The sequence below is a fragment of the Canis lupus genome, chromosome 20, assembly GCF_011100685.1.
Source record: "Canis lupus familiaris isolate Mischka breed German Shepherd chromosome 20, alternate assembly UU_Cfam_GSD_1.0, whole genome shotgun sequence".
NCBI lineage: Eukaryota > Metazoa > Chordata > Mammalia > Carnivora > Canidae > Canis > Canis lupus.
In genome coordinates this window covers 53,496,560-53,517,706 of record NC_049241.1, presented here as the reverse complement: position 1 = coordinate 53,517,706, position 21,147 = coordinate 53,496,560, and the positions used below count along the sequence as shown (strand labels likewise).

The 21,147-nt window shown below is 61.9% G+C and overlaps 1 protein-coding gene and 1 long non-coding RNA gene across 2 annotated transcripts; one reads left to right on the top strand and one right to left on the bottom strand.

Moving 5' to 3' along the window:
• Window positions 1-1,667: 1,667 nt before the first annotated feature.
• LOC119864762 lies at window positions 1,668-7,912 on the bottom strand. The gene is made up of 3 exons (XR_005375177.1): window positions 7,617-7,912; window positions 7,461-7,531; window positions 1,668-2,453 (listed from the first exon to the last, which is right to left on the bottom strand). It is a non-coding gene; the product is annotated as an uncharacterized LOC119864762 (long non-coding RNA).
• Window positions 3,547-19,145, top strand: ADAMTS10 (ADAM metallopeptidase with thrombospondin type 1 motif 10). The gene is given in 25 exon segments (NM_001284481.1): window positions 3,547-3,634; window positions 3,826-4,172; window positions 4,687-4,843; window positions 5,845-6,062; window positions 7,708-7,791; window positions 7,882-8,027; window positions 8,473-8,516; window positions 8,661-8,766; window positions 8,852-8,998; window positions 9,191-9,332; window positions 11,994-12,101; window positions 12,645-12,790; window positions 12,896-12,959; window positions 13,826-13,928; window positions 14,212-14,308; window positions 14,310-14,346; window positions 14,438-14,561; window positions 15,480-15,560; window positions 15,646-15,809; window positions 15,910-16,036; window positions 16,130-16,259; window positions 16,656-16,860; window positions 17,087-17,263; window positions 17,340-17,499; window positions 19,036-19,145. Coding segments are annotated over 25 exon segments (3,312 nt in total).
• Window positions 19,146-21,147: the final 2,002 nt, after the last annotated feature.

Sequence of the window (21,147 nt, the reverse complement as noted above, 5' to 3'; positions counted from 1 at the left end):
CGCGGGGGCCCCGGGTGTGTGCGACACCGAGGTCACGCGGGCGCCCGCCTGGGTTCGTGTGCCGCCCGCGCGCGTGTGTCGGGGAGCGTGAGGGCATCCACGTAGGTGTGAGCGCTGCAGGCTGCATGTGTGAGTCTGCACGAAAATGCCCACGAGCGTCTGGGTGTGTTTGACTTTGTGTGCGATGCTCCGGGGCGGTGTGTGTGTGTGTGTGTGTGTGTGTGCATAGGTGTGAGTGTAAGCCAGTGTGTGCACGGAGGCGAGCGTCTGCTCTGTGTGTCGATGTCTAGCTGAGGTGTGAGCGTCTCTGTGCAGCCTCCGGGTGTGTCTGAGTGTAACAAGTGTGAGCAAGTGCGCGTAAGTGAGCGTGTCCGGTGTGTTTGTCAAGGTCTGCGGGACCCCGAGTCCGCCCGCTGCCTGGTGTGAGCGTGTGAACGAGTGTGTACGTGTCTGTGCGTGTAGGCCCAAGTGTGTGTTTGTCTCCGAGTTGTCTCCTGTGTGTGAATGAGCGTGTACGTGCGTGTGCACAGAGGTCTGCAGAGTGTGTAGCTGTGTGTCTTGTGCGTTTGCCTCGGGACGTGTGTGTCCTGAGTGTGTCCTGAGTGTGCCGGGGTGGGAGTCCTTTGTGGGTGTGCGGTGTCCAGCTGTCCAGCTGTCGGTCCCCGGCTGCGCAGGTGGGGTCACCCTCGAGTGTCCGTCGCGCCCCGCGTGTGTTTGTGTGTCTGGGCGTGGGAGTGGCACCTTCCACCTCCCCCGGGTCGGTCGCCGAGGCCACAGCCGGCCGTCGCCGAGTGTCTCCAGCCCGTCGGGCGCGGGGCCTTTAATTAGCGGCCGGTCGGGGGGGACCCGCCGGGGCGCCGGCCCCCCTGCCCCCTCCTGCCGCAGGCCGCGGGCGGGCCTTTGTCTGCTCTCCCGGCGGGGTCTGCCCCCCGCCCCGCCAGATGCGCGGCGCCCGGCGGGGGGAGGGACGGAGGGAGGGGGCGGGGCGGGGGGAGGCCTCTGCCCGGGCGGCCTCCGCGCAGGCCTCCACCGAGGGGCCGGTCTCCGCGCACGGCCCGGGAGGTCTGGGCGTGGAGCGGCGGCTCCTTCCCGGATCCTGGGCTGGGACGGAGCCTCGGCTGTTTCCGGGCCGCTTCCGCGCGGCATTTCCTCCTCCAGCGCTGGCACCGGCCCGCTGCGGGCCGCCTCCCTCCTGCCTCCGGGGAGGAGGGGCCGGGAGGGGCGGCCAAGCCTGGGCACGCGCGCGCGTGCGTGCGCGCGCACACAGCCACCCGGGCACACGCAGGGCCACACGCAGGGTCACATGGGCACACACACCACACGCAAAGTCTCTTCCCCGGCTACGCACGCACGCGGTCACGCGCACATCGCCGAGGGAGACCCCCTGCTGGTGCCCCCTGGCCAGGCTGGGAGGGCCCTGGAAGCCCCTAACCTCCCACCATCAGTACCACTTTCTCCCCAGACCCACTGACCTGTTGCCACTACCCCCAAGCGCCACCACCCTGCAGGCCGGGCCACTGTCCACTGTCCGGTTTCCTCTTCCCTGCCTGGCTCTGGCAGATACCTGTGTGCCCTCCCCCTCCAGACCCTTCCCCATCCCCACCCACCCCTGCTGGGTCCTTCCACACCCTCCCCAACCTGAGCCAGAAGCACAAAGGAGGCTGTGAGGTCGAGGAGAGGGGGGGCCCAGCCCCAGAGGACGGTGGTGAGGACTTCAGGGGTGGGGAGCAAGCAGGAGAGGCAGAAAGACCCTGCAGCCAGGACCAGAGCCACTGTGGGAGGAAGATTCTGCAGCGGGCCTGGCAGTGCAGGAAAGGAGAGGGGCAGGATTGGGGGCAGGGGGTTCCAGCCTCACACTGCTACGGAGATTGTGGAGGGGAAGGGGTTAAGGCAGGGAGAGGGTCAGGAGAACCTGACCAGGAAGGGGTTTCTTCCCAGCTGGTCAAGGTCTCCAGAGTAGAATTGAGGAGAGGAGGCAAGAGGAGATGGGGGCAGGGGGAGGCAGAGGAGGGAGGAGGGAGCTTTGGTGAAGGACTAGGAACTGAGGGGGGATGGACTCCAAGAGGAGGTTCACCAGGGTCGGAGTATTCTCAGCCACCCCTGAACTTCAGACCCAGCGCAGCTCCTCCTCACTGCCCCCTCCCTGTCTAGGCGCTGAAGAAGAGGTGCTGAGGCCCAGAGGGGCTCACGCACAGGTGTCCCGACACCACGCCACCAACTGAAGCCCCCCAAAGGTAAAAAAAAACAAACCAAAAAACAAGGGGTAATCATTAGCCCAGCCGAAGGGAGCAGTAGGGTCACAGAGTGTCTTGGAGTGAGGTCCCCATTGCTGGAGGGGTCCAAGCAGGAGCGGGTAATGTCAACTTCTAAGTCTGCATCTTGTTGAAAACCTGGCTCCGTCCCTCATGCGCTGAACTGCCCTGTTTGGAGATCGACTCTCAGACTTGGCCAGGCTGCAAAGAAAACAAGACAGTGTGTGATTAAGGGGGAAACAGCACAGAAGAGGAGGAGGAGGAGGAGGAGGAGGAGGGTGGAGACGGGAGTGGGGAGGAGGGTTTGGCACAGGGTAGTGGCCCAAAGTGGTGTCTGTGCGCAGCAGGCTGGCCCGGTACAGATGCCAGAGAAACAGACCTGCTGGGCAAGCCTAGAGCTTCCAGAAAGAAGAATCTGAAAGGAGAAGGAGCAGAACCAGGGGCCCGGCTGGAAGTACAAGGGTGGAGGAGAGGTCACAGGGACAGAGGCCACCTGGCGGGGTGAATAACACTACCCATGGCAGGGGATCCAGTGGCAGGGCCCAGGTCAGACGGGGTTCGTGGGGGGAGCCAAGGACTTGCTTCTGGTTTAATCTGGGCTGCAAATGCCTACTGACCAACACAGCCTTCAAGTGTGTCCGAGGCCAGCCTCCCCCTCGGGCACTCTGCCCAGCCACACTGGCCCTTGTGGTCCTGGGGGCCACAGCAAGCTCCTCCCTGCCCCCGGGCCTTTGCCCCTGCTGCTCCTCTCTCTGGGCACCTTCTGTCTCTTCACATGATGAATTTCTTCCCATTCCCCTCACCACGCCTGCTTATGAGCCTCCCAGTTATTTCTTCCGGAGAGCTTGTCACAAGCTGAACTCCTCTCACGGGGGTCACTCCCCGAGACAGCCCCTCGGTGGGCAGGGACATGCAGAGTTGTTACCTAGTGAACCAATCCTCAGGATTATTGTGGAAATGAAATGGTGTGAAAACACTCAGGCCAGTTGCTGACACGTAGTAGGTGTCCACAGAGCCAAAATCCCTGCGTATCCTAATAGTAGAGAGAGGATGAGGCAGGGGTGGGGGCAGGGGGACTTCTGAGTGAGGAAATGCCATGGGCATCCTTGGGGATGGGAGTGAGGGGCCTTGGCACTGGCCACACCGGGCAGCAGGACCAGGCACCCGCCCCCCCGACCCACCTCCTCCCTCCCAGGAGCCCGGTGATGCTGCCCAGGCTGTGAACAGGGGAGGCGGTGCTGTGGGGGCTGCCGGCAGCCGGGGCTGGAGAGAGACATGTGGACACGTGGCCTCTATGGCTCCCGCCTGCCAGATCCTCCGCTGGGCCCTCACCCTGGGGCTGGGCCTCACATTCGAAGTCATACATGCCTTCCGGTCTCAAGGTAGGGGTGTCCAGGGGCAGCATGGGGAGGGAATAAGGAGCCGAGGAAGGGTCAGTGGGGCTGGGATGGCAGTCACTTGGGGGAGGGCCCTGGGGTCAGTGAGGTCAGCATCATTGCCCCGTAGCCACGCAACTCAGACGTGGACCGTTCATTCCCCGGGCTCACCGCAAGCCTCTGACCCTCACCCACAGATGAGTTCCTGTCCAGTCTGGAGAGCTATGAGATCGCCTTCCCCACTCGAGTGGACCACAATGGGGCACTGCTGGCCTTCTCACCCCCGGCTCCCCGGAGGCAGCGTCGGGGCACAAGGCCAACGACAGAGTCCCGCCTCTTCTACAAGGTGGCTGCACCCAGCACCCACTTCCTGCTGAACCTAACCCGCAGCCCCCGCCTTCTAGCAGGGCACGTCTCCGTGGAGTACTGGACACGGGAGGGCCTGGCGTGGCAGAGGGCTGCCCGGCCCCACTGCCTCTACGCCGGCCACTTGCAGGGCCAGGCCGGCAGCTCCCACGTGGCCATCAGCACCTGTGGGGGCCTGGTAAGCAGGAGGAAATGCCCACGAGTTTAGGAGTTAAGAAAAGCACTTCTAAGTATAGGTCTGGGAAGGAATCATGGTGGATGTTTTTTGTAAGATTTCATTTATTTATTCATGAGACACAGAGAGGCAGAGACATAAGCAGAGGGAGAAGCAGGCTCCCTGTGGGAGAGCCTGATGCGGGACTTGATCCCAGGACCCCAGGATCACGACCTGAGCGAAGGCAGATGCTCAACCACTGAGCCACCCAAGCACCCTATGGTGGATATTTTTTTAAGCATTTTGAGCTAATCCAAAGGATTATTTTAGGATGCGGCTAAAGCAGAACTTAGAGGAAAATGTGTAGCCCTGGGGTCAGGCTGAAAATTGATGAACTGAACTTCGTCCCCAGGAAGTTAAAGAGGAAATAGCAACATAAAGCCAGGAAGAGAGAGAGAATGAAATCATAAAGACAGAGCAGGGTCCCGCTGGGAACCAGATTCTGATCCAAGCCCTCTGCCTACCCCCCGACCCCCAGCACGGCCTGATCGTGGCAGATGAAGAAGAATATTTGATCGAGCCCCTGCAAGGTGGGCCCAAAGGGGCCCAGGGCCCGGAGGAGAGTGGCCCCCATGTGGTGTACAAGCGCTCCTCTCTGCGTCACCCCCACCTGGACACAGCCTGTGGAGTGAGAGGTACATCTGTCTTTCTGGGGACGGGCAGAGGGGCTGCACGTCTTTGGCTCGAGGCAGAGGTTGGCAGCAGCGTCTCTCCCTCCAGGAGGTTGGCAGGTAGCTATGTGCAGGGATAAGGGGCAGCCAGCCAGAGAGCAGGACCGCAGGGCGGTGCAGCAGCCCACCCATCACTGCCGTAGTCCGATGGCCCAGCAGAGAGTGAGACAGGCAGCTGGACTGCCAGACCGGTGCTCAGGTGTAAAACCGTGCATCTCCAGGATTACTGTGTGCCCAGATGGTTACGCGGCCGGGGAGTGGCCGATACTGCCGAGCCACTGCACAGTGAGAACACTGTACAGAAGGTCCGATTCACAATCAGACTCGCAGGAGGACAGTTGTATGACCAGACGTTCAGAAGGTGGGAGAAAAAGGAAGCGAGACGAGACAGATATCCACAGGGGCGGTTGTGCCAGTGCCAAGCGCAGGGACCCCACAGGGGGAGTGCGATCTGACGTGTGGGAGTGGGACACTGTGGCAAACCTACAACCACAGTCAGCTGTAGAAGCAGGAAATGTGGGTGGTTTCACAGTCGGATGGCCAGTGGGACCACCAGGCAGTAAGACCATCGGGCAGTGGGGTTCTACGGCTACCCAGTTGGGCAGCACGTTGTTGAGAACGTGGCACAGTTGGAAGGCCACAGTCGTAGAAGCACACAGCTCCGGTGCTGAGGCAGGTGGCTACACACATATATAACGGAACTGTCAGGAAGGTGTCTGGTCATGCTGGTTGCTGTGGGGTCCAGGATGGCTGTTCAACCCACCCGTTTGGCAGTGGGACAGCCAAATCCTCATAGAACCTGTCACCGGGGTAATGGACCTTTTTGTAGGACTAGACATGGTACAACCAGGACACCCAGTAGCAGGAGAATGAGGGGTCTGATGACCTATTGGGCAGATGCGCCATCAGGCAGGTTCTTGGACAATAAGAGTCGGCAACAGAATGACCAGAAATTGTCCATCCAGACGAGAAACCGTGGAAGGGGCGGCCGTGGTGGCTGCGCACCCTGAAGCCGCCACCTGCCAGGCCCCTGGGGAATGAAACAGAGCGTGGCCAGCCAGGCCTGAAGCGCTCGGTCAGCCGAGAGCGCTACGTGGAGACCCTGGTGGTGGCCGACAAGATGATGGTGGCCTACCACGGGCGCCGAGACGTGGAACAGTACGTGCTGGCCATCATGAACATTGTAAGTGCCTCCCCCTCCCTGGCCGTGGAGCCCCAAGACCTGGAGAAGGGGTGTCACCATCCCCCCCACTAGCCGTGACCTGAGGCTAGGGAACCCGAATGGAGGGGGCAGAGTGAGAAAAGAAGCCCACGTGTGGCTAGGAATCTTGGCCCGGGGCCCACAGGCTGCTGGGTCCACGCTCCCAGCTCTTCTCCTTTATAGCTGTGTGCCCTCAGACACGGCACTGCCCCTCTGTGCCTTGGTTTACCCACCTGTGAAATGGGATAATAACAGTATCTCCTTCACAAGGCTAAAGTGGTTGCAGCAAAGCAATAAAGTGCTTGGAACCACACTTGGCACACGCGCAAGGTGCTGTGTGAGCGTCTGCTGCCTAAACTGAGGACGCGGCGTGCACGTACTTGCCGAGGTTAGCAGTACACACGTGGGCACACATCTGTGTGCAGCCGAACTGGCCTGCAGGCACCTACCTGTGACTTCACGTGGGTGACCTCGCTGACCCATGCTCAGAATCTATCCGGTGCCCCTACCAGATGCCGTCAAGACTCTGGATCTCTCTGAGCCTCAGTTTCCACCTTTGCAAAAGGGTATCGTAATAGTATCCACCACGGAGGGTACGAGTCGGGGGGAGGGAAGCCAGACAGAGCGTTTGGCACACGGTAAGAGCCCGACAAGTGGCACTGTTGTTTCACTGAAGCCACAAGGGAAGAGAAAAGGCAGACAGATGGCCCGATGTGTTGACAGAGCATCGGGTGATCGGGTGTGATGGTGCTATGTCCTGCCCTAGCCCTGCTGCCCCCCAACCCCGGACTTTCAGAGTTGTCTAGAACCTGCCAGGGTTTCTGTGGGTTTCCACATGGGACAGTGATGGCCCAGGCTCCAAGACCACTGCACGGTGTGGCCTCCGTCATCTGTGCCCACTCACCCCGGGCCTCCTCCTCCTCCTCCCTCGCCACTGTCTGCAGAGCTTCCTGCCCCCCACACTTCCACCTTCTCGTGGTGCTGCTCAAATTGGTACCTTTATTTTCTTTAAGATTTTATTTATTTATCTGAGAGAGAGAGTGTGTGCGCACAAGCAGGGGGAGTGGCGGGGGAGAGGGAGAAGCAGCCTCCCTGCCGAGCAGGGAGCCCAATGCAGGGCTCAATCCCAGGACCCCGGGATCATGACCCAAGCCGAAGGCAGACCTTTAACTGACTGAGCCACCCAGGCGCCCCCAAATTGGTGCCCTTGGACAGCTGTGGAATGAGGCCAAATGTGCACATCCCTCAGGCCGCCTCTGGGCAGACACACTTGAGGCAGCTGCAGGGGTGCATAGGGATGGAGGACAAATGCACAAGCTGAACAGGGGTGAGTCAAAGCAATGGACTGGTAAGCAACCAGCACTTTGGGGGCAGGCTTACCCAGACGCGAATCCTACTCGTGGCACCTCCCTGCTGTGTGTCCTGACCTCTCCATGTGTCGGTTTGCCCCTCTGTAAAATGGGGATGACAATGGTTCCTATTCAGGCGGAGATCTACACAGCAGGCTTAGCCCGAGGCCCAGCACACGGGAGGTACTTGGTCAAAGAGGGCTACGCCATGTGTCGCTTTTTGTCTTCTGCTCTGGGCTCCTCTTAAGACTCGGTCTCTCTTGTTTCTTGGAGGTCAGGTTGCCAAACTTTTCCAGGACTCGAGTCTGGGAAACATCGTTAATATCCTGGTGACACGCCTCATCCTGCTCACGGAGGACCAGGTGCGAGGGCCCCACCACCTGCCCCCGACACCAGCGCTGCCTGCCCTCCCAGGGTGGCTGGCACCCATGGCCCTCTCTGTCTGTCCACAGCCCACCCTGGAGATCACCCACCACGCCGGGAAGTCCCTGGACAGCTTCTGTAAGTGGCAGAAATCCATCGTGAACCGCAGCGGCCATGGCAACGCCATTCCGGAGAACGGTGTGGCCAACCATGACACAGCGGTGCTCATCACGCGGTGAGGGGCGGGGAGGACCCCAGGACATGGGCCGGGGGATCAAGTGGTCCCAGGGACCATCCAGGTCCAAGCAGGGGTCACTTCTGCTGGGAGATGGGAGAGGCTCAGGAGCTACAGCCAACCCAGTGGGGAGACAGGGGTGGGGAGGGGTTGCTGGGAGCCTGAGAGCTGGTGGGGGGTGGGGAGCAGGGGGAGGGCAGGCAGGGACAGCTGAGCCACTTGGGCTCAGGCACACTCGTTCGCTCACCGTCTCATTGATGCAGTGGGTCAGCCACTTACGTGCCCCCAGCATCCCCAAGGTCCGCTGGGGGCAGAGCATGGGGCTCCAGGTGAGAGGCAGGTAGTGCCTCCCAGGAGAAATGAGCCTCCGGAGATGGTTCTGGTGGCACCAGTAGGGCTTAAGGGAGGCCGCCCAGCCCCTGACCCCGCCCCTCTCCTTCCACAGCTATGACATCTGCATCTATAGGAACAAACCCTGTGGCACTCTAGGTACTTAAACCCTGTAGGCTTCAGGCCCCCGTGAAGGCAGTGGACGGGGTGACCCCGGCCCTGGCAGGGTGGGGACCGGGCAGGGTGGATGGGCTGTCCTGCACCTCCTGAGCCCAGCCCAGCCCCCACGCGCCCGTCCCCCAGGCCTGGCCCCCGTGGGTGGGATGTGCGAGCGCGAGCGGAGCTGCAGCATTAACGAGGACATCGGCCTGGCCACCGCCTTCACCATCGCCCATGAGATTGGACACACGTGAGGCTGGGGACAGCGCAAGGGGAGGACGGGCCGGCCGGGCAGCTTCCTCGGGCACCGGCGGAGCCGACACTGCTCTCCCCAGGTTTGGCATGAACCACGACGGCGTGGGCAACAGCTGCGGGGCCCGCGGCCAGGACCCGGCCAAGCTCATGGCCGCCCACATCACCATGAAGACCAACCCTTTCGTGTGGTCATCCTGCAGCCGCGACTACATCACCAGCTTTCTGGAGTGAGGACGTGCCCTCCTGCCTGCCCACACTCATGCTCGCCTTGGCTGGGGAAGGGTCTGGAAGCCGGAGCTGCCTCTGGGAGGGGTCCTGTTCCCTGCAGGGCTGCGCCCCAGGACCCGCACCCAGCCGGGGCGCCCCGAGCCCTGTGCCTGCAGCCCCCTAACATGACAGCTACTTTCTTCTCACCGCAGCTCGGGCCTGGGGCTGTGCCTGAACAACCGGCCCCCCAGACAGGACTTCGTGTACCCAACGGTGGCACCTGGCCAGGCCTATGACGCAGATGAACAGTGCCGCTTCCAACATGGAGTCAAATCGCGTCAGTGTAAATACGGGGTAGAGAGAGCCTTCCTGCTTTCCTTCCTGGGAGGGGAGGGGCCGCAGGGGGTGGGAGAGCTGGGGAGGGGGTGAGCCCCCGTGGGGACCGGGGGAAAGAGGTGCATGGGTGTACAAATGTCACGCACACTCAGACAGTGACTGGGATGGAGAATGGGATCTCCTGGTCTTGCAGACCCCTGATTTGGGGGCTGCGCTGGGGAGAGCTTGGGCACCACTTCTCTCCAGTATATCAGGCCACCAGTGGGCTGCAGCAGACTCAAGTCCCAGGCCCCCTAGCTGGGCAGTTTTTAACCAAACATTCCAACTGGGGTGGAAACAGCTCCCTGGGACAGCCCATCTTCCCCACTTGGCAAAGAACCGGATAGAGCCTTCCAAGGGCACCCTGTCTTCAATCCTCACAACCCCCACCAACTGGTTCACAAGGTCACCCAGCCCCAACCCTTGGGGTTTCCTAACCACCCTCCTCACTCTTTGTGAGGTTTAGATTGACATCCCAAAGCTGCATCCTTTCATAGAGAAGTAAACTGGGGGGTCCCAGTCCCAGCTGCCCCCAGGAAGCTGGAAGCTTACTGTACTGGCTTCCTTGAGATTCCAGAGATCAGTTTGTAGGGCCACGTCCAAGCTAAGGCCATGTTCACTCAACACAGGAACAGGCAGCTGTTCAAACGTCCTCTCGTCATTCCAGTGCACGACAAGGAGACATAGCCTGGAATAATTTTTCCGTAGTCTGCTCTTGCCCACCCTCCCCAACTTGGCTGGTAACCACAGCACCCTTAACAAAATTTCTAACAGATCTGGAAGCTACCCTTGAGCATCTGCTGTATCCCAGGTATCCCAACAATGATGACAATGGCTGACATTTACCGAGCGCTCGCTATGTGCTAAGCATGTGATCTGTATCCTCTCCCTTAAACTCTTTCGACAACCCTGCTATTCCCACCTTACAGATGAAGGGACTGGGGCATAGGGAGGGTGCCTTTCCCAATGTCACAGTTGGAGAACGTGTCAGAGCTGGGGCTCAAATCCAGAGCTCTCTGTGGCTCCAAATTTTCTAATGAGGCAGGGGAGGAGAGGAGGTGCCGGAATATGGAGCATGGACCAGTGCTGGCTGTATGCTGAATTGATTCTTCCTTTTATTTCTCCAAGGAACATTTTCGTGGCACCCCTGACAAAGGGCAAAATTATTGACTATAACTTGGCTAACGTGTATTAAGAGCTGGGCCTAGTACCTACCTCAGAGATAGCCGTGGTCACTGTTACACAATAACAGGGCATTTATGCAATCCCTCTCAGATCTACTCGTCACATGCCTCTCAGCCTTTTTTGTAGGCAAGGCCCATCTCCTAGATGAAAAAACAGGGGGTGGGGGGTTGTGTCCCTGTGGGAGCTGAAGTCTCCCAGAGTGGCCCAGAGCTCATTCACATACAACACAGCGCCTCCGTGTGGAGAGGAGGAAGAGTGGGATCGGAATAGCCATTCTCTTTAAGAGGTGTCAGAAGTGGGATTGGGATTTCCCCCCTCCCCCCACCCCGTGTTATTTTTACAAATGGCCAGGAGGACACAGGCCAAGTGAAGCCAGAAAACCAGGCTGAGTTTTTAGCTGGGACGTGTCCTCTGAAGGAGCAGAAGGCAGGGACTCTGCAGGACGTTTGAAGGAGCCGGCTTGAGAACAACCTTCTGAACTTCTCATGTGTGTGTGCAAGAAGTGTCTCTCAGAGGCTGGCCCTTACTGCAGCCGTCGATTGGTCCAGTCCCAAATCGCCAAAACTTAAAAGGATGAGGTTCAAAGAGGAAATGGCACATGATTATAAAAAGGAGAGTGAAGGATCTCCACTACGGGGGGAGGAGGGAGGCCTGGGAGGTGGGGCAGGATGTATGCTAGAGTATCAGAGATTTGGCCACGCCTAAACCCAGTGAGGTTTGTCCAGGAATATTAATCTAAAGGGCCCAAGTGACTTCCTGGGACTGGTCCAGCCCAAGCCGGATTCAGACAGGAAGGTGGTCAGATTTTTCAGGGGTGGCGGGGAGTGGAGGAATGTCCCACCCAGATCCAGCCTGGCCTTGTTCCTGTCCAGCCTTCCATAGGTTAAAAGCTTTTGAAGCTTCCTCAGTGTGGGGGAGGGGGGGCAACAAGGAGGACCACCAGCTGGAGAAAATTAGAGACAAGGGCTTTGACCTGAGCCACCTTCCAGGCCAGAGTGTTCAGAATTCCTTCCTCCCAGAGACTGCTTCACCCATCCCAACAAGGAATGCAGAATCCTCTTCATTACTCAGCAGGTCTGGAGACTCAGGAGGCACCAGCGTGATGAGGTCACAGACCCAGCCCATGAAAGGCCTGGGTTAGAGCCCAGGCTGCCTCTCATCAGAAGCTGTGTGACCCCTAGCAAGTGACTTGACCCGTCTGGGCCTTGGTTGTCTCACAGTCCAATGGGGGTAGTAAGGCCTAAGGCTGCTTACGGCGCACAGGGACGCTGGCTAAGTGCCGCTCACAAGGCAGAGGGGAGGTCTCAGGCCATGCCCCACAGGAGGATCCAAGAAGGTTCCTTGAGACCCAGCCGAGGGGCGCCGGGGGGGCCCCACTGCTAGGCGGCAGTGAGGGGGTCGCCGCCGGAGGGAGGGGGGCGGGGGGCGAGCCTGAGCGGGCGCCTTGGCCCGCAGGAGGTCTGCAGCGAGCTGTGGTGTCTGAGCAAGAGCAACCGGTGCATCACCAACAGCATTCCAGCCGCCGAGGGCACGCTGTGCCAGACGCACACCATCGACAAGGGGGTGAGCGCCGGCCCGGGCCGCCAGCTGGGCCCCGCCCCTTGCCCTTGGGCCACGCCCCCGAGCTGCCGCGGGGGGGTTTCCATCGGCTCTGGCCACGCCCCCTGCCCTTAGGCCACGCCCTCCGCGCAGGCCGCGGGAGGGGTCCAGCGGTTCTGGCCACGCCCCTGCCTTGGGCCACGCCCTCCGTGCCGCCGCGGAGGGTTTCCATTGGCTCTGGTCACGCCCCTGCCTTTAGGCCACGCCCTCCGTGCCGCCGCGGGGGTGGGGTTCCATCGGCTCTGGCCACGCCCCCCGCCCGCAGGCCCCGCCCAGGGCAGAGGCCAACCCCCTGCCCCGTCTCCGCCGCGCCTGTCCCAGAGCGAGTTCCACCGCCCGGCGGGGACCGAGGCTTAGGCCGCGGCCCGGTGCTGCCTGTGTCCGGGTCCCCAGACCCCACTTGCACCCAAGCGCCCTTCCGTCCCACCCGAGGTGTACTGAGACCTCGGGGGTGGGGGGTGGCGGGGCAGGAAGGAACTGCGGACTCGTCCCCTCCCACCCCCGCAGTGGTGCTACAAGCGCGTGTGTGTCCCCTTCGGGTCGCGGCCGGAGGGCGTGGACGGGGCCTGGGGCCCGTGGACCCCGTGGGGCGACTGCAGCCGGACGTGCGGCGGCGGCGTGTCCTCCTCCAGCCGGCACTGCGACAGCCCCAGGTCAGCCCTCAGGACCCTTTGTAAAGAGCCCGGGGCGCCCGGCCCTCTATCTCCCCCGACACCCGCCCCATATCTCTTCTGTCCCCCCCGCCCCAACTCTTCCAGGCCAACAATCGGAGGCAAGTACTGCCTGGGTGAGAGGCGGCGACACCGCTCCTGCAACACCGACGTGAGTTCCCCCAGGACCCCAAGGCGGATCCTCGGCCCCTCTTGCGCGCCACCCGTGCCCTGCCCTCCCGACACTGCCCCAGGGCCCCCGTGCCGACCCACCCGGCTCCCCCCACAAGCGCCTGGCTCCTTCCAGTTCTCAGTAGATGCCTCTCCCACCTTGAACTCGCTTGACCCCCACAACCTCCTCCAGCTATAGCGCGCCCCACCCCTGCCCCAAACCTGCCACTCGGCTCCCTGTCACCAAACCCAGGGGCCACGTTTTGGTCCTCTGCTCACACTCCTTTCTGATATATGACCAGGAACCTCGGCTTCTGTCCAAAACCTCCACCACTGTCCTGCCCTGACCCGTGTCCTGTGCTCCCAGCTTCTCCTGCTACACCTACCTCCTCTGTCTCCACTGCTGCCCCTTTTATAAATGCCAGGGTCCCCGATGGCTGGTTGGGGTTTCTGACTGCAAATGAGTCTTGTGGGTCCACACCCAATAAGCACAAGGCCTACCGCAGCAGGGGTTGCTCAGAGGGCCGGGAGAGCTTTGGAGTGAGGGGTGGGTGGTCTTCTCAGCCCCACCTACAGGACCTGTCTCCAGGGAGTCCCCACGCCCCCTCCTTTCTAGGGCTGCTGTCTCAAGAAAGGCCTCATGGTCTGAAACTAGAAACCAGAAACCCAGCCAGCTTGCCCTAAACTCTAATGAGTCACCCCCACTCTCACCTGGCCCTCCACAGCCGCCTCCCTGACTCCTCTGCCTTCAGCTTCACCCCTTCAACCCATCCCTGTGCTAAGCATCAGTCTTCTGGCCTCAGGCCTTTGCCCTAACTCCATCCCCCACACCTGGCCTCCCTCCCTCTCCCCCTCTCTTGCTCCCAGGACTGTCCCCCAGGCTCCCAGGACTTCAGGGAAATGCAGTGCTCTGAATTTGACAGCGTCCCCTTCCGTGGAAAATTCTACACGTGGAAGACATACCGAGGAGGTGAGTGAGGGACCCAGGAGGTCATGGGGCAGTGGAGGCCAGCAGCAGGTGGATACAGCATCACGGGGTCTACCGTGAGCACCCCCTCACCCAAGGAACCAAAGAGCCCAGGATGTGGCTCAACAGCTCCTCCACTGGACGCTGGGGACCCCAACTCCCTCTGCCCAACCTACCCATCCTGGTTGGGTCTAGGGCCCGCCCCTCTTTGCCTTACCTCCCCCATGGAGCAAGCAGGGAGTCCCAGGTGGCCTGGCCCTGGGTCTGACGGGGTTGTGCCCCCCAGGGGGCGTGAAGGCCTGTTCACTCACATGCCTGGCCGAAGGCTTCAACTTCTACACGGAGAGGGCAGCGGCCGTGGTGGACGGGACGCCCTGCCGCCCAGGACACAGTGGACATTTGTGTCAGTGGCGAGTGCAAGGTAGAGGGGTCTCCCAGAGAGAGGACAAGGGATAGAGAGTGGAGGGGGGCTCATTGACACTCCCACTTCCACCCCACCCCCACCTCTCTAGCATGTGGGCTGCGACCGGGTCCTGGGCTCCGACCTGAGGGAGGACAAGTGCCGGGTTTGCGGTGGTGACGGCAGCGCCTGTGAAACCATCGAGGGGGTCTTCAGCCCAGCTTCACCTGCAATCGGTGAGAGATCCCCATTCCCTTTCCCTCTGCCCACTTGGTGACTGGGGCAGGACTGGCCCCATCACCATAGCCAGCATCAGCTACTCAGACCCAGGGGCCCAGTGGGGACTCCAAAAAGTCCCAGGGGCACAGCAATGCCCCAGATCAGGGTCAGAGACTAGCTTGCACTCTGGTCCCTAAACTTTGGCAATTGAGATGCCAAGAGGGCAGTGACCTAAACCTTTCCCGGGAGCCTGGCTCTTGGTCTGGGACAGGGAGGGGTTGACCGCTCTCCATGGTCTGAGCTGGGGGCTTGAGGAACTCTGTGCTGGAGGAAAAAGCTAAGTCGGGGAGGGATGCTTGCAGGGTATGGTGAACTCGTGCTTCCGCACCTTGGGCTGAAGGAGAGAGACCCCAGGGAGGTCAGCAGGGGGACTTCTGGGAGCAAACACACAGTGAGGCCCCAGTGTAGGGTTCAGGGGATGGGGAGGGACCCAAGTCGGAATCGATGGAGCCCCCAGCAAACCTAACTCCGTCTGCTAAAATCCCTGAGAATCACTCTGTGGGGTGGGGCCTCCACCGTGCTCCCCTCTCTCTGCAGGAGCCCAGCCCTGCCGCTCTCTGGGGTGTAGGGAGTGGATCCGACCATTGTGGTGGTCAGAGAGGCAGGACCATTTGGGTTCAAACCCCAGCCCAGCCACTTCCTAGCTGTCAAACCTGGGCAAGTGGTTTAGCTTCTCTGAGCCTCAGTCTTAACATCTGTAAGATGGGCGTGATGACACAGCTATTAACCAGGGCCAGAGCTGGGGATGCAGCGGGGTGTCCCTGTGAGCACCTAGTGTGGCAACAGTCAGCTGTTGCCTCAAGGGCCAGGAACAGGGGAGGTAAGCAGGTGTGGGGGAAGGGCCAAGTGGGCGACATCTGAGCTCCACTGTCCAGGGTATGAGGAAGTCGTCTGGATCCCCAAAGGCTCCGTCCACATCTTCATCCAGGACCTGAACCTCTCCCTCAGTCACCTGGGTGAGCTGGAGGTGGAGGGATGAGGACTGGGGGTCAGCAGGGGGTCAGTGTGACTGGGGTTCTGACCCCTATGCTGTCCCCCTAGCTCTGAAGGGGGAGCAGGAGTCCCTGCTGCTGGAGGGGCTGCCCGGGACCCCCCAGCCCCACCGCCTGCCCCTGGCTGGGACCACCTTTCAGCTGCGGCAGGGGCCAGATCACACGCAGAGCCTAGAAGCCCTGGGACCCATAAATGCGTCTCTCATCGTCATGGTAACGACGGGGGGGGGGTGTGCAAGGTGCAGGAGGACGTTAGCATCCTTGCGGGGACTAGAGCTTGGCTTCCCCTTGATGGCCCCCTCCCCCACCTCAGGTGCTGGCCCGGACTGAGCTGGCTGCCCTCCGCTACCGCTTCAACGCGCCCATCGCCCGAGATGCACTGCCCCCCTACTCCTGGCACTACGCACCCTGGACCAAGTGCTCGGCCCAGTGTGCCGGCGGTGAGGTCGGGGTGGGCTCAGGGGAGGGCACTGGTCACCGGGGCTGACCTGCTGGTCCTGGCAGGGCTGAGCGGGTCCCCTGCCCACCCCCAGGCAGCCAGGTGCAGGCCGTGGAGTGCCGCAATCAGCTGGACAGCTCGGCCGTGGCTCCCCACCATTGCAGTGCCCACAGCAAACTGCCCAAGAGGCAGCGCGCCTGCAACACAGAGCCCTGTCCGCCCGAGTGAGTGCCCGCCAGGTTGCGGGGTCCGGGGGAGGACAAGAGCAGGGGTGACAGTGCTGCTCAGGCCAGAGGAGCGTGCGCTCCCAGGCTTAGAGTGACAGGGCTCCCTTCGGGGCGGGGTGGGGGTGGTCAGGGCTCTCCTGGAGTGGGAGTCAGAACCATAATGTTCTTTAGGCTCCTCCGGTTAATCATCTCTGTGGGTGTGATGCACCCCCCCACCCCCAGAGCGAGTGCAGGGTGATGGTATTGAAGTGCAGGTTGGGGGTGCTCCCTGCAGAAGCAACAGGCTTGTCCCAGTTTCCATAAAGATGGTTATTGGGGGAAAGAGGATGTGCCAGTACCCCGGAATCGGGGTACCATCCCCAGCCCGCTGGCTCAGACGCCCCCTCCCTGCAGCTGGGTGGTAGGCAACTGGTCGCGGTGCAGCCGCAGCTGTGATGCGGGTGTGCGCAGCCGCTCCGTCGTGTGCCAGCGCCGCGTGTCAGCTGCCGAGGAGAAGGCGCTGGACGACAGCGCGTGCCCGCAGCCGCGCCCGCCGGTCCTGGAGGCCTGCCAAGGCCCCGCCTGCCCTCCCGAGTGGGCCGCCCTGGACTGGTCGGAGGTCAGCCGCCCCTTCCCCCACGCCCAACCCGCCCCTGTGCAGCGTGGGATAGGGCCTGGGTCGCCCAGGATGGGTGCCCACGCGGGCGCCTCTCTGCTGCCACCAGCCCCGCCTGCTGGACCTAGTGCGCCCCCCACCTCCTCCGCTGACCCCTCTGGGCCCCCATTCCCCCGGTGCCTGCGGGGACTGGAGCGCCCACGAGCCCGAACCCCCTCTCCAACTGCAGTGCACCCCGAGCTGCGGGCCCGGCCTCCGCCACCGCGTCGTCCTGTGCAAGAGCTCGGACCACCGCGCCACGCTGCCCCCCGCGCACTGCCCGCCCGCAGCCAAGCCTCCGGCCACCATGCGTTGCAACTTGCGCCGCTGTCCCCCGGCTCGCTGGGTGACGGGCGAGTGGGGCGAGGTAGGCCTGCGCCCTGGGGGGCGGGGGCAAGGGCAGGGGCGCCCCGGGGCCGAGGCTCAGCAGCGACTCCCCGCAGTGCTCCGCGCAGTGCGGCATCGGGCAGCAGCAGCGCGCCGTGCGCTGCTCCAGCCACACGGGCCAGCCGTCCCGCGAGTGCGCAGAGGCTCTGCGGCCCCCGGCCACGCAGCAGTGCGAAGCCAAGTGCGACAGCGCGCCCCCCGGGGACGGCCCCGAAGGTATGTGGGACGGGAGCCCAGGGGACCCCAAGAGGGCCCGGTCCAGGGGAAGCTACAGGAGAGCGTGGGAGTCGGGACGTGGGCCTGGAGCGTCTCCAACCACCCAGGTGCCTTGCGGTGTCCCCTCCAGGCCATCCTTCACCACCCTCTCCCTGCAGACATGTATTAAGCGCCACTGCATGTCAAGCTTTTTAGGATCCTTCTGGACACGCAAACCCAGGTCATTGCCCCGCCCCCCACCACCCTGCCCCCCACCTCCATGACCTTCATCCTAATTCATCTCCACCTGTACCATTAACTGCCAATTTTTTTTATTTTCATTTGTTTAATTTATTTTTTAAAATTTTACTTGTTTATTCATGAGAGACACAGAGAGAGAGGCAGAGACACAGGCAGAGGGAGAAGCAGGCTCCGTGCAGGGAGCGGATGTGGGACTCCATCCTGAAAGTCCAGGATCACGCCCTGGGCTGAAAGCAGGTGCTCAACCGCTGAGCCACCCAGGGGTCCCTATTTTTTTTTTATTTAAATTCCATTTGCCAATATATAGGATAACACCTAGGGCTCATCTCATCAGGTGCCCTCCTTAATGCCCGTCACCCTACCCTATCCCCTCACCCACCTCCCCTTCTGCAACCCTTCGAATTTTTTTCTTTAAATCAGAGTATCTCAACCTCAAGCACTATTGGTGTTTTGGGCCAGATAATTCTTGGGGGGGCGGGGCTGCCCTAGGCCCGTAGACTATTCAGCCCCACTCCTGACTTGGGTCTGTAAATGCCAACAGCGCTCCTGCCCCCCAGTGGTGACAAGCAGAACCGTCTCCAGATCTGGCCAAATGTGCCCTTGGGGGACAAAATCGCATTCCCTTGAGAACCACTGCTTTAAATGTGTACTTTTTTTTTTTTCCACTTCAGTAAACTTATTTTCCATACAGGGCAATAGATCACTTGCTCTGGGCACTGGAACCAGACTGCCTGGTTTGGGCTCCTTCCTCTGTGCCTTCTAATCTGTCAAGGGGGATAAATAATATCCTCGCTTGAGGGGGGTGCTCAAGAGGGAGAGGGAATAAGACAACCCACGTGAAGGCCTTATTTAGGCACGAGGCCCTGTCTCCTACGTCCCTGGCCAAGTGGGAGCCCGCACTATCGTCACAAACAGCCGGTTGATTACCATGAACACAAAATACACAAATACCCTGAAAAGGAGCGACTCCTCTGGAGCTCGAGGTCCTCCGTCTGTTACAAAGGGAAACGAGTGAGGATTACAGCCCCAAAGGGATCAAAAGAATAATTGAAAGGGAATACTTCTCTGAGGATTTCATGCTGGGTCCGAGTCCCAGACCCCGCACTCCCTCAAAGTCCTCCAGGAGCCTAGTGACATGTGCACGAGCCCCCTTTTACAGTTTATTATAAGGTCTCTTAGAGAAGCGAGGAGACCCGGGCACAGAGAAGCCGGGAAGCCCAGCGCAGGCTGCAGACGCGCCCCTGAGGGGAGGGGGGAGCTCTGACCCCCCGCTCCCCTTCTCCCGCCCCGCTCCAGAGTGCAAGGATGTGAACAAGGTCGCCTACTGCCCCCTGGTGCTCAAATTTCAGTTCTGCAGCAGAGCCTACTTCCGCCAGATGTGCTGCAAAACCTGCCAGGGCCGCTAGGGGGGCGCGCGGCCCCTGGAGCCACAGCTGGGCACCGGCGGGAGGGGACCGGCCAGCAGCTGGCCAGCCTGGAGGAGCCCCAGGGGGCGGAGCTGGGGGTGCAGGGTGAGACGAAGCCGGAAGTTATTTATTGGGAACCCCCTCAGGGCCCCCGGCTGGGGGATGGAGAGGGGCTGGCCACCCCAGGGCCCCTCCTCGTCCCCTCTCCCGGTTCACAGTGAGACCCCCTCCAGGGTGGGCTTGAGGAGGGAACAACTGTTCGCCCTAGCGCCCTTTACACCCACTCCTAGGGAGCCCCCAATACTGCCCCCCCTTTGACCGGAATATGTACTGTGAAGAGTGGGGGTGGGGAGGGGGTCTGCCGGCGTCCTGCCCCCAGCACTGCCGATCCCTCACTCTGAGCTGGGGGAGGAGGGGAGGGGGAGAGGAGGGTCTGTGTCCGCTCTGCGGGAGGGGGACTAGCACCACCTCCCTGATGCCCTCCCCCGGACCAGACCAGCTACAGGGCTGAGGCAGAACGGGCAAGATCCACCACAACCTCTGCCCTGCCTGCCCTGGGGGGGACCCCGACATCCAGGCGCCCCTATCATGGTGCTACAGGCCCTGCCCTGGGGCCCACACACCCCTCGCCAGGAAGCCCTCCATCAATAAAGTTCTGTCTTGTGTAGATTTGCGTTGCTGCATGTGTGTGTCAATATGTCAGTGTGTCAGAGTCACACGCAGTCCTTACCCCGAATGCAAGCAGCCGCGGCCCCTCGCAGGTGGTCCCCATCATCAGTCCCAAGGGGGCCTATCACCAGCACAGACTAGAGCCCAGTGATTCTGCAGCTTCTCAAGGAGGGTCTCAGAGCTACCTCCCACCTGCCATCCCCGCACCTGCCACTTGGCACCTGCCATCCCGGCATCCACCATCCCAGCATCTACCGCTCAGCACCTGCCATCCCAGCACCCACCATCCCCACACCCGCCATCCTGGCACCTGCCATCCCAGCACCCGTCATCCTCGCACCTGCCATTCCGGCACCTGCCATCCCGGCACCCGCCATCCTGGCAGTTGCCATCCCGGCACCCGCCATCCCCGCACCTACCATCTGGGCACCTGCCATCTCAGCACCTGCCATCCCTGCACCTGCCATCCCAGCACCCGCCATCCTCGCACCTGCCATTCCGGCACCTGCCATCCCCGCACCTGCCATCCCCGCACCTGCCATCCCGGCACCCACCATCCCCACACCCGCCATCCTGGCACCTGCCATCCCAGCACCCGTCATCCTCGCACCTGCCATTCCGGCACCTGCCATCCCTGCACCTGCCATCCCGGCACCCGCCATCCTGGCACTTGCCATCCCGGCACCCGCCATCCCGGCACCCGCCATCCCCGCACCTACCATCTGGGCACCTGCCATCTCAGCACCTGCCATCCCTGCACCTGCCATCCCAGCATCCCGCCATCCCGGCACCTGCCACTCGGCACCTACCATCACGGCACCTGCCATCCCGGCCACCACACACCCAGGCACTCGGCACGCTCCTGCCACACAGGCCTCGGGGCTCCCGGAAGTTCCACAATCTCCCACCATCTTCTGCTGGATCCCGGAGGAGGGGTGCCGGCTGCTAGAGCTGCTTCCCCCCGCAGGTGTGCCCTCCCCTCTCCTTTTTTCACCTGGTCAGCTCCAACTCGCCGTGTGGCCTCCGCGCAAGCGTCACCTCCGTGGGAAGGCGCCCTCTGAAGCCAACAAGGGGAAGAGCCTCCTGCCTGCCCGCCCGCGGGCGCTGGAGGCATTGGTGAGGCTGCCCGACACCCTGCCCGGGGCCCAGCCCGGCGCCCTGCCCGAGATTCCGGGAGAAACGCGCCCCTGCCCCGATGTGGCCACTAGGGGGCGCGCGCCTCGCCCTCTCCTAGGCAGGGTGCTGGGTGCCGGGCGGAGCGCAGGGATACCGGGTGCTCGGCCTCCTCCCCGCCGGGTGGGTGGCTCGGAGCTGAGGACCCCTCCGAACTCCC